The sequence below is a fragment of the Rhamphochromis sp. 'chilingali' genome, assembly GCF_963969265.1.
Source record: "Rhamphochromis sp. 'chilingali' genome assembly, chromosome: 10".
Taxonomy (NCBI): Eukaryota; Metazoa; Chordata; class Actinopteri; order Cichliformes; family Cichlidae; genus Rhamphochromis; species Rhamphochromis sp. 'chilingali'.
The window spans coordinates 30,630,927-30,643,354 of record NC_137937.1 but is presented as its reverse complement, the minus strand read 5'-3'; the positions used below and the strand labels follow the sequence as shown (position 1 = coordinate 30,643,354).

The 12,428-nt window shown below is 38.4% G+C and overlaps 1 protein-coding gene across 1 annotated transcript in view; it reads right to left on the bottom strand.

The window, feature by feature from the left end:
* Positions 1–11,380, bottom strand: part of jak2b (Janus kinase 2b) — a 28,026-nt gene extending 16,646 nt beyond the window's left edge. Inside the window, exons 1-8 of the mRNA XM_080895121.1 lie at positions 10,883–11,380; positions 7,850–8,086; positions 7,229–7,352; positions 7,004–7,121; positions 4,217–4,362; positions 2,811–3,102; positions 1,150–1,269; positions 830–987 (exon numbers count right to left, since the gene is read on the bottom strand). Of these exons, the coding sequence (XP_080751247.1) occupies positions 830–987; positions 1,150–1,269; positions 2,811–3,102; positions 4,217–4,362; positions 7,004–7,121; positions 7,229–7,352; positions 7,850–8,081 (1,190 nt within the window). The 5' untranslated portion in view covers positions 8,082–8,086; positions 10,883–11,380. The remainder of the gene's footprint in view (positions 1–829; positions 988–1,149; positions 1,270–2,810; positions 3,103–4,216; positions 4,363–7,003; positions 7,122–7,228; positions 7,353–7,849; positions 8,087–10,882) is intronic.
* Positions 11,381–12,428: the final 1,048 nt, after the last annotated feature.

The window sequence follows — 12,428 nt, the reverse complement described above, 5'->3', positions numbered from 1 at the left end:
TATATATCTCGATTTTTTTTTTAAAGCCATAAGTTAAGAACAAAAAGAGAGTTCTTAGTCACACTGTGTCCCAGATGTCACACGGGCACTTTTATTTACATACAGCGTAGATGTACATGAAGAAATTACTCAAAAATAAATTATCAGCATTTATTAAATAATCATGGTCCATAAATAAAAAGAAAATGTTGTTTTTGTGCATAACAAAAAGCTCACAATTGTGCAGTCAAAATGTAAACTAATAGACGCTGAGCATAATAACAAAGAGACAGATTTCACAGCTGCACCACGTCTCTGAACAGGTGCCATTTGTGGTCCTTATACACACACAGTACGTATCACTCCGCGAGGCTCCTCCCCGGTAGCCGTAATCCTCCGACATCAAGCCGTGCAGCTCCGTAGCTTAGCAAAGTCATATTAAAACATTTTTTGACAGATTGCTGAGCGCTGTGTACCACATAAAATCGGTTCGCGGTCAGTAAGCACAACCAGAATTCATACATAAGGCGCACTGTCGAGTTTTGAGAAAATGAAAGGATTTTAGGCCGTGCAGCCCCTCCGGGCTGCATGTCGTTAGCGCGGTTAGCTCGTTAGCGTGGTTAGCTCGCTAACACGTTGACGCCGTCCAGCTCTACTAGAGCTCCAAAGCCTCTAGTAGAGGACCCAAGCTTGAAGGATAAAGACTGCCCACAAGGCAAGTGGGAAATTTTATTCACCTATATAAATGAATAAAACATCAAATACATCGTGTTTTACATCATTCAAGCTGGATTTTTTTAAGGGGGAAGTTCTTACACATGTCGATGTTACAATATAATATTTTACATACGTGATTGGACCGTGGCAATGAGAAGATATGGCCTCAACCAGCCTAGGGGGAGCCACTTCTTTACAAAGGTAATGATGTGCATCTGTGGTCAGTCGATAGTAGCCATCAACGAGGGACACAAAAGAGAGGGCTTCAAGCAGGCTGGGGAATTCCAGTTCCTAAAATATCAAGAAAAATGTAACAGACCACATCGTTGATTTGTGTCACACAAACCAACAAAGAAATGTGAATTTATCGGTATATTAAAAGGCATGAGTAGACACTTAGGTGATGGCTGTGGTGAGAGTCTACAAAGAAATAGATTTATAAGATGAAATTACCAGATTCTTGCCATCTTGCTTGTTAATGGTAACCACCCGACTCTCTGCAGTGCCGTCTTTGTTGGCCTGTTTGATGCTGATGTTGGTGACATCAGGGAAATCACACAAGGTCTGTAGTTCCTGGCAAAACAGTGTAACATAGGAACTTAAAAGAAACAATAGTTGGGTTGCGGTCACGTGGTTCTGATGACGTGCGGAGGCAGCGCGATTTTTGAGTGGAGGGCGGAAGTAAACATGGAGGACACTGTGGAGAGTCAGGAGAGCAGCTATTGTGCAACTTTAGACCCCGTTTCTCGGGAGAGATATAAACAGATAGTTAAAAAATATATCGGACGTGATCCGTATTCTTTGAAAATGTCCGAATACACCACAGAAGTAAAGGATTTGCCTACTATCGAGGCTGTGGATATCACCAACTACTTGGTCCTCCAGACTTCTTACTACACTAGGCAGCAAATGAAAGCTTTCAAGAGTCTGGAGGCGTACAATTTTTTTGTCAGCGGGTGGGTCCACAACCTTGGAACAAAACGTCTCCGTGATGGATACAGTTTGGTGTTTGCAAGGGTGAGTGTTTGTTCTTATATTGCTTTATCTTAAACACGCTAACAGTTAGCGGTAGCGGCTTTAACGTCAACAAACATGCCACATCCTTAGGACTTCGTTAGAGTGACAGTTGTTTGTTTCAAGGTAAACCATTCTCAGAGGTCTAACGAGACACCTCTGAAGACTTGGGTAATTGCAAAGGAGGATGGAGAAGTGATTGCAGCTCATTGCAATTGTATGGCAGGGTTAGTAGCCTAATTAAGTAGGCTCAAATCCGGGCTCTCAGCCGTCTGTTGCATATCCAAAATCGCCTCTGCACATCGATGCTGTTCTGCCTTAAGCTTCATTCTTTTCTCTCGTTTGAGAACTGATTCCGATCTGGGTTTTCGTTCGTAGCCGAGATTGACCGTCGGAGCCCAGTCCTCCGACTCTTCGTCATCCAAAGCACTTGGACAGCCTATAGTCCCAATCAAGTCAATATTAGACTACTAACTTAAAAGCACTAAGTAAACGAGAATGTAACGACAACCTAATGCTAATAAGTTCGTTTGCAAACATAACATTACCTCTGACGAAGTGGTCGCTGCAGACACGGGCATTGGCAGACTCTGCTCCTCCCGACTGTAAACGTAAATTTAAAATCCATTTTTTCCTACGTTTTTCGGTTAGAATTTTCCATTTTTCTCCTCTTCGTTGGGCTATTTTTGGTACCCTAAAATACCGTTTATCAGTTTCTCGGGTCGACCTACTGGAGCATCCGTAAACACAACAGGACATAGGCATTTTGCGTACTGTCTGTCTGTGATTTTGCGCTTATCTTTTTCACTTCCGACCGCCAGTCAAATTTCGCGCTTTACGTCGACGTCACGTCTACGTCAAATGAAACCTGGCTATTACTACAATAACAATTCAATGCTGCATTAAGGCCCTTTTACAAAGAAAGCAGCATGTGCTGCACTGACTGATACCTAGGTGGAGTTGATAGTTTAAATCTGTTTTCTCAGAATCTAAACACTTGTTTGTTACCTCAAGGACTATCAAAAAAGATGTTCCAGTGAAACGTCAGTTTCTTTATCTTCCAAAATATACACTAACACAGTAGTACTCATTGTACCAACCTGTTCCGAGTCCTTACTCAACTCCCGACACCACTGTATGCCAGTATCTGCTGCCACCAGGATGATGCGCTGGACGCCTGATGGCTCCTTGACCTGGAAGGTCTCTGTATAGAAGGACTTCTCCAGAGACTCCATGCTGATGAGGTACTTAAGCTTAAGGTCACGAACTGTAGTCCGACACTGGCTAAACTGCTGGATAAAGCGCTTGAAGCGGAAGCGGATGCGTTTACGTGTCAAGAAGTTGCAGTCCTGGATCTGAGCTCGCATGTCCTTTGGCAAGAAGGACTTGTAGCTAAAAGAGATTCAGTAAATTCTCATGTCAGCGTGATATGCCAAGTATCATGAATCCTTTAAATGTCTCACAAAAAAAAGCTCTGCACTTCCACATATTTTGTACAAAATTATAAAATAAAAGATAGCAACACAAATTTAAAGAGTTGTTCTTTGATGTTTCAAGTTCAAATACACTAAATGGACAAAGGTTTTGGCCAACACCACATAATATTATGACCACAAAATGTTCACTTGATCAAGCATCTAGCCATTCAGTCTGCCTTTACAAACATTTGTAATCAAATAGATGGTTCTAAAGAGTTCGCTGATTTCCCATTTGGTACTTTACTAGGATGTCACCATCGCAATAAGTTTGTTCTTAAACATTCCATAATCAACCTTATGTAAAATTATTGCAAAGTGGAAGCATTCAGAAATCATGACAACTCAGTCACAATGTGGCAGACAGCATAAAGCTATAGAGTGAGGTCAGTGAGTGTTGAGGTGCTGTAAAAGTCACAGATTCTCTGCTGACTCCATAAATGCAGAGCTCCAAACCTCAGCAAAAACTCTGCGCCAGGAGCTTCATGGTATGGACTTTCATGGTATGGACTTTCATGGTATGGACTTTCATAGCTGAGTAGCTCCTGTATGTTTAACCTCCTAAGACCCGAAGTCTTCCATGACATGCATTTTTAATTTCTGTTTGATATTTGGGCATATTGGGGCCCGATGAATGTAAAAACAAAGAATTACCAGTTGTTGGGGTTTTTTTTTTTACCTTATTTTTGTTTTTAAGAAAAATAAGAGCCACATATGAGGATATTCGTTTAAAATTTCGATAGAACAGTAGCAGTATAATTTCCTCGTAAGTGGATATCAGGCACCTGTAGAGCAAAATTGAGTATTTTGGTCTAAATAACCCAAAATGTGTGGTCCACATATGTGAACACCAGGTCCTAGGAGGTTAAGTCTATAGGTGCCTCAGTAATTACGTTCACCTGGTGCAAATTTGCCAAATTCCTTTCACAGCTGTTTTTGTTAAGGCAAGTCAGCATTATTGATGCACAACACGAGTGAAATCAATTAGTAGCAGTGAAACAGATAAAACCCATAAAAGCAACTCTAAGTACCTTATAGAGTGATATATATCAAGAGGCGACAGCTGCTTTTCTTTGGCTGATCTTGTCATGTCAAGTACAGCCAAACCAAGGCACTCTTCTTGTGTCTCATGGGAGTTGGAAAACTTCACCAAGCCATTCAGATAGTCATTCCTCCACTGCGATGAGAGAAAAATACCAATCATTGTTAGTTGTATCTGCTAACGTTCAGGTGAGTGTACTGCTGTCTGTCCATATTTTCAAGTCTACCGTAACTCAACTTAAGTAATTCCTGTATACCAAGTGTAGGGCTGTTCGATAGAACAATATAAAAACAGTCTATCGTTTCATTTTACGCTATCGTTTGTTTCGTGGTGTCGCAAAATAAACTGCTTACGGCAATATTTGTTTCATCGTTTTGGCACTTGGTCACTGTAGTGGCTATATTAATTTCTTAAAGTTCTCTCTCTCTCTTATATTTAATATAACCACACTATGGACAGACAAGCGCCTGTTTTCTTAACGACGGTAAAACCATCGCGTGTCTGCTTGTTTATTTTCTACATAAACCTTTCACAATAAAGCTCAAGATCCTGTTGAGACTTTTCAAAATAAACTGAATCACGTGAAAGAGTATGCAGATTATTTACAGATGAAAAGCAAAAAAGAGCCGTCAGGTGCTAAAAAAAATAAAGCTTAGCCTCAATCGTTAGAACAGGCTTTTCCCCGCAGCACACGTGTAATAAATACTCACAAAGAAAACGGCGGCCGTTACAACTTATGTCTAAAAATGTATCGTTTCATGCATGTTAAAAACACTCGACTCCAGGTACACGACGCCCAGCTGGAAACAATTCATGCAAGTCGAGCTGCCCGAGATTCACAGAATTTACAGAAAATGTTACATTTTTGTGATTTATATCGTTATCGGACGCTAGATGTCTTATATCGGGATATGAGATTTTGGTCATATCGCACAGCTCTAAGCAAGTGTGACAGTTTTTAATTAAACCAACAATCTCAGGATATGCTCCTATTAAAGCACACAAAAGACTGATATTTAAAATGGGTATGGACCATACAATCACTACCAGGCTTACAAACAATTGCCTCATTTTTTGTAAGCTCAGTTATGGTGTTAATCCAAAGCAGGCAATGCTATCCGTGTTCAGTAATGTGCAACAATAAATTTAAAATTAATTCAAATTTATATTTTTATTGATCACAGCCTCATGTCAAGGTTCTTCCTCCCATTCTCTTTGCCTTGTTTTTTTTTTTTTCCCTATGTACAAATATTTCTCTGTCACCTTCTGACCCTAACAGTTTAGAGAAAAGTTAGGTACAACATAGGTTGCTTGCAGTGACTGGATCAAACACTGATTATGCAGGGTGGCTCTTTACCACAACTGACCAATGAATGAGCTTCCCGTGAGGCCCTCTGGCGTCATATTTGCAGCTCTTGTTTTGACTGTAATAAGAAGCCAGTGTGAACACTAAACAAGAGCAAAACTACAAGATAACGTTCAACCCTTTTTTTTAACATATGGCATTGGGCACCAATTACAAGCTATTGTTATTGTGTCTTCAATAAAACAGTTTTTTGTTATTACACCCAACACTGAAAAAAGGGTTTATTAAAATGACAGCAAATTCTAAAATTCAACAATGCCCCCTCATTTTGGTCTTGCCCTTTTACAAATTATCAACTTTCTTGTCAGAAGCACAGACTGTAAGCTGACTAGACCACAAAGAGTTTAACATATCCTATAAATGAACGCAAGCATACAGAATAGCTTTAACGGCTGCAAACACACTAACATATTTAAATGACCTCTTGGGTGGTACTTCATCTCTCCCTCTTAGGGTTTTGCCGGGCCACCACGACAGACTTCCATCGCCATAATTCCACATAATCCTAAATTCATGCAGAGTTCAACTTCAGCCACATTGTAGGCTTAAACTATAACCATTCACCTACCCTGGAAATATTTCTATTACATTGTGGTCACTATACATTACATTTTTTTTAATTGTTTTAACTGGCTGTACAGTTTCGAGGACTCTTCTGATAAAGTTTACTGCACTTGTCACTTTCTTTCTTAAATAGATATTTTTCATTTGTTTAATGTTAAAAAAAATGAACTGTATATAACACAATTTCATTCTAAACAAAGCAAAACAAATGCAAGTACCCAATGCAGAGTAATATTTAAATATTTAAATAAACCTGTGAATTTCCAGCAAAAACATACAGTAGCAGGTACTGGTTTTGTTATTGATCCTTACTGGTACCCTAACTGTACCTTTCAATAACAGGATTTTTCTTTGTATTACTGACTTAATTAATAGGCCTTAAATGCCAGTTACATTTCTGGACAGTGACAGAAGAGAAATATCTGTGAAATGCAAGTAAGGAACTTGCTTTCACGTTAGGTTTCATAGATGCAGAGGGGTAAATTGCTGTATACAAATGCTAACACTACAGTCACATCTCTCTCTTTCGTGTGAGGGAGATAATGAGATACACTGAAGTTGCCAGATCAGAGAGAATAGAATAAAATACACCAGTATCTTAGTTTCTTATTCATATCTTTATATGTATCCCTGAGTAATGAGGAAAAAAAAAATCATTTAAACATGTGACCTAACTCATAATCTACCAAAGTCATAGCTCTGCACTTCAAGGATAAAAGCTGCTATTTTTTAACACGTTGTCTACATTACTGGTAATAAATGCTGCTCTTGAATATTTTTGTTAAATTAACCTACATATAAACAATCAACTTCTAACCTATTTGGGGTTTAGGTGAGAGCATTTACCTGAAAGAAGAGGTACGACATTACAAAGTCATCAATGACGGGGCTTTCTGAACCTTTTGTGACTCCGTATCGATAAGCCCTGGATGCCCCACCACTATACCAACCAGGGAAGTAGTACCTGTGAAAACAGGTTAGAAAGAAAATGCAGAGAGTCATTAAGACGTTTTCATTTTAAATCTCAAAAAGACACAAGAGAAATTGCAGAGGCAAAATAAGATATGCTACCGTATTCTGAAAAACACATCTTCAGATGCAGTCTCATCAAGCTGGAAGATGTGGTTGGGTGAAAACCACAAGTGATCCTGCTCTCGGAAAAGACCAAAAAGGCTGCAATAAAGTGGTGATATACCTACAGTGACGAAAGAATGAGAGGGCACATTATGTTCTGTAAACTTGGATTATATTCAATTAGGTAACTAACAACAAATGAATGCTTTATTTAGAGGGAGCTCTGAGGACTATGCCTCAGGATACATAGAGTAAAAAGTGAAAAAGGTCAATAAGATTGTCTAAAATGTCATTTGTGTTTGTTTTATCATCAGATGCACAATGCACAGGTGAGTGTAGTCCCACTCTGCAAAGCCATACTGTTGATGAATTTTACCTCTTAAAAAGAAAAAGAACACAGTACAAAGCTAAGCAACTTTATTTTTTCTTATCATTAAAGACAATAAAGGCAAAGTTTAAACACAGCATGGAGATGAGCGAACAAACTACCAATTTTTCTGTTATTAGGTTTTACTGTGGCCTCTTGATAACCTTATCTTGGGATCTATGCTCCAAGTTACAGAAAAAAAAACATGAATGGGAGTTCTTTATGGAGACTTGCACAGCGTGAGTACTCACTGCATGCCTTTGCCGCATCTATGCACAGCTCTTCAGCTACATAGTCCCCAGGTGGGTAGCTTAGAAAGCTGCCGTCGGCCACTCCCTGGTTGGTGTGATATAAATGAAGCCTTAGAACAACAGCAGCTGGTCTTGTGTCTGCAGATTCCCGATGGGCAGTCCCATTTTGGTGCGCCACTGGACATGTGTCTGTCACAGTGTCCATGGCTGGCAGGGAGGCCATCAACAGCATACAACCTTCAGTAATAATAATAGTAGTAAAGTTAATTAGTATAGAACCCATCAAAACCAGCATTACAAAATGTTTCCCAGAAACATAAAAAAAAGATATATATATATATATATATATATATATATATATATATATATAAAAGATGCATATAAAAACCATTTAACCATAAATTAAAACTGACAAAGCAAACAAAAGTGTACGTAAAAGAATGACTAGGATAGTGTGATTCCATTGTAATAAATAACTTAAAATTGACATAAAAATCTAAACATTAAAAGAATAAAATGAAAAAAAAATGTCTGTTAACATTTGACAGAAAATAAGGTTATTGAGGATAGTTGGATCAGTGGATTTTACTGGGAGAAAGAGCTGTCTGTCATCAGCATGGTAGCAAAACTAAATGCTATTTGACTAATGTGACCTACAGGTAGCACAACAAAAAAACAAACCCAGTACAGACCTCTGAGGGACTTCATATTTAAGAAAGGAGAACTACCAGTGAAACCAATGTTGTTGTTGTTGTTTTTAAATTGGTCAGATATGACGTAAACCAACAACTGAGCTTTCCCAGACATACCAACCCAGTGGCACAGGAAAATTTTATAGTCTACTGTAACAAATGATGCACACAAGTAGCACAAAAGGAGAACACTGACCAGAATCAGCAGTTTTTAAAATATTACTTGATAATCTAATAAAGACAGTAATTCGACATCTGTGACGCTGACTAAAACCTGAAAATTTTCAAAGATATTCTGAAATAATGTTTCACAGTGACTGGCATAAACTATGATAAAATGTTATGGCTGATGTAGGGGACATCATTAAAAGAATCAGGAGATACTATTTTTGGATTTTACGTCATTAATTTTATCACTAAACAACGTTTTTCACTAAACATGGTAATCTTACTAAAACTTGGCTTAAAAAGACAGTCACACAAAGGAGGTCAAAGTCAGGAATCGGGAGGAATACCAATGGTGGCTGGAAGCACTGATGAAAATTTTTGTCCTGTTTTCTCATTAAACGAGCATAAGCATACTGACACGACCTCTTTTGGCTCTTCGCTTGGAAAAAAGATATCAGACAGAATCAGAATCAGTTTAATGTGACATGTCAGCATACAGAATGATACAGAGTTCTTCTTTTTCGTCTCCTTTTTTTAAAGCACTCTGTGATAAATTCAATATTCTGATTATGGTACATGGAATGAACTTTTACATAAACTGTTATCAAACGTGTTGCATAAAGCTGAAGTACAGGGGAACCATTGTCAGGGCAGAAAGATTATAAAAGCTGTATATCTAATTCAACCAATGGCTGCCTTTACACGTAGAAGTCATTTTTTTGTCAATTACTTACACTTAAATAGTAAAGACTGTAGATATTAAAGCTCTAAAATGAGTACAATTTGCACTTTGCCACAACAAAGCAGCATAAGGAAATCGTCTTTCAAACAGCTGCTAATCCGCAAACCCCTACTGCTCTTGCCCTAATCAAATTGAGAGCTGAATTATGAGTGTTATGGTACTTCTTACAAAATTAAAACCTACTATAAATAGCTTATGATTGTGGGTTAAATAGGATGTATAAATAGGCCATTATCACAGTCCTGTGCTTATTTTATTGGACAACGAAAACACTAAACATCTTCAATTTAAAATAAAATTTGTTAATAAACTTCTAACAGCAAAGAAATGACAGAAATTAGCTCTGCTCAAGTGACTAGTGCTATAACAAAATAAGTGGAACTATGCTGGAGTATAAATAACTCCCTTTCCTTTGTCGTCACTTTTTGACATCACTGAATCAAAGCGGATGCAATTAAACTGAACAACAGGGAAAAAAAACAGCAGGAGTAACTTTTAAGTTCAGGTTCATATTGCTTAAATTGTGGACACTACCTTATACACAAATTCTGTTTAACTTTTTCTTGTGGAAGAATTTATAGATTCTTATTTGTTTTGACATTGATTCTGTAATTTTCATTATTGTTGACACTAAAAAAAATTTGCTTAAGAGCAACTGGAAAACAAGGCTGACTACAGTTAGACCTACCTACAAACGATTTATTTCAGAAAACATCAAGAAAGAAAAAAAAAGCAATACATGCTTGTTAAAGTTTCATTTACAGAAACTGCAACAGCTAACCGAAAACAAAAGCTCAAATTAAAAGGAACTAGAAAAAGTGAAAGCGCAGCATTTTTCTAGATAAATTATTTTTTTCCCCACTTACATGATTAATTTAAAATTACACTGGTTTGTAAGCAAAAGAAAAATACTTTGAATGCAGTTTGATACTTCCCAGAGAGAAAGAGGAAACCCATGACATTAGCTTTAATAAATTCTGACGTGCAAATACACTGAGCAAAAGGGGGTTTGGCTACATATACCATCTCCTATAATTTAAGACAAGGTTCTGCAATAATTGTTTCCTCAAGACTCCTAAATTTCTCTAACTTTTATTAGGATTACATGATACTACAGAATTTCTGGACGCGTAGTACATTAACCCAAATGTGACAGGTAGCAAAGTCACAAATCGATAGTGCGACTGGGCATATCCAGTGATATTTTATAAACTTGGCTTCAGAACAAAGTCACCAAGGCCATGATCTTGCGTGCTACCGTTAGCTATAGCTTCATTAGTTTAATTAAGCTGGCGCTAACAGCCAAGACACGCACCCATATTAGCTTAGATATCATGCAAATAAAGTATATAAATGCATTTAGCAACTCCAGTATTTAAAAGTGAACCGTACAACCATGTCAATGAACAATTTACGAGTGTAAACACTTACTTTGGTTGAGGGGCCAGACGTGCAGCTAGGTAGCTTTCTCCTAGTTACCTAGGCCAGCAGTGCAGCCAGGATGGGAAAGCTACTGCCAGACACTTCTGCTTCGGTTTTTGTAAGACCGGTTCTTGATAGCTGTCCGAATAAATAATAATTCATTTATGGCCTAAAGCCACTTGGAAATATTGTTTTTTCCATGTCGCACTCGGCTGGCTAACTCGCCACACAAGCTAGGCTACCTCTGGTCAGCCCAGCGCTACTCATATCACTCCGGAGGAACTTCAGTTGTTATCTTCACAATCTTCTAACTTCAGCCAGTGTTAACTCAAACAACGTCGCGCGTGCGTACGACTTGCCCGACAGCACGAAATTCATTTAAAGACCGTCATCTCTTTGTACGAGAACATTTGACGAGGGCTACATTATTGACATTAACTAGTGAACGACTAGCTACTTTCCCAGCCGTAGCTACAGCGAAACCAAAGCTCAGGCGAGTCAACAAGCCAGCCTTTTCCATCATACCAATGCTGCATTTAGGGACTGTCGGAAACGAATTACCACTTGTATGTGGTTATTCATAATTCAAAATGTCACACGTAACAACATACACGAGAACCATCAGCGTAACATTCGAAACTCATTAAGCAGTGGCTTGAAAATTAAAATGTACAACTATGCTTAACATTAACTTATTTACCATACTTACTAAACATCTGCACGACAAGAAAGCAGGAGATGAGTAATGTAACAGGAGTACTGTGAAGATTGGTGTACAGCAAAGAGAGAGAGGTGGCAATGGAAAAGGCTTGTTGTCAGTTGTAACTGAGGCTGGATACTTAAGGAAGTAGAAAAGGACTTGTATTTATATGTTAGGTAAAGATCGAGTTGGAAAGGATGTGCAGCTCTGGGGTAATTGTTTCCTCGAGACTCCCAAATTCCCCAGATTTTCATAAGTATTACATAATACTGCAGCAATTTCTGAACGCTACTAGTGTGGCATATTCAACACTCACCCAAATGTGCACAACAGGAAAGGAGAAGATGAGGAATGTAGACAGGAGTAATGGGAGGATTGGTGTACAGCAAAGAGAGAGGTGGCCAAAGAAAAGGCTGGTAGTAAATTGTATATGAGGCTGGAGACTAAGGAATGAGACAATGACTTGTATCAAGATCAAGCTGGAAAGGATTTTCAGTAGTTCAAGATGATTGAAGGAAAGAGATGGAAATATACTCACAAGTGATGAGAGTGTGCTGGGAAGATGGAAGGAGTAATTAGAGGAGCTAATGAATAAAGAAAATGTAAAAGAGAGGAGGATGAATGGAGAAATGATTGTTAATCCGGGAATGCAGAGGATTAGGAATGAGAAAGTAACGGCATCTATGAACAGGACGGGCGGTCGACAATTCAGTAGAAAAGAGTAGAAAGACAGCTGATGCTGATGATGACATACCTGTGGAAGTATCCAGACCTCTATGAGAGGGCAGCAGACTTTTTAACCATATTGTATAACAGAATCTTGAAGAGTGAGAGGAATTCTGAGTATGGTATTGA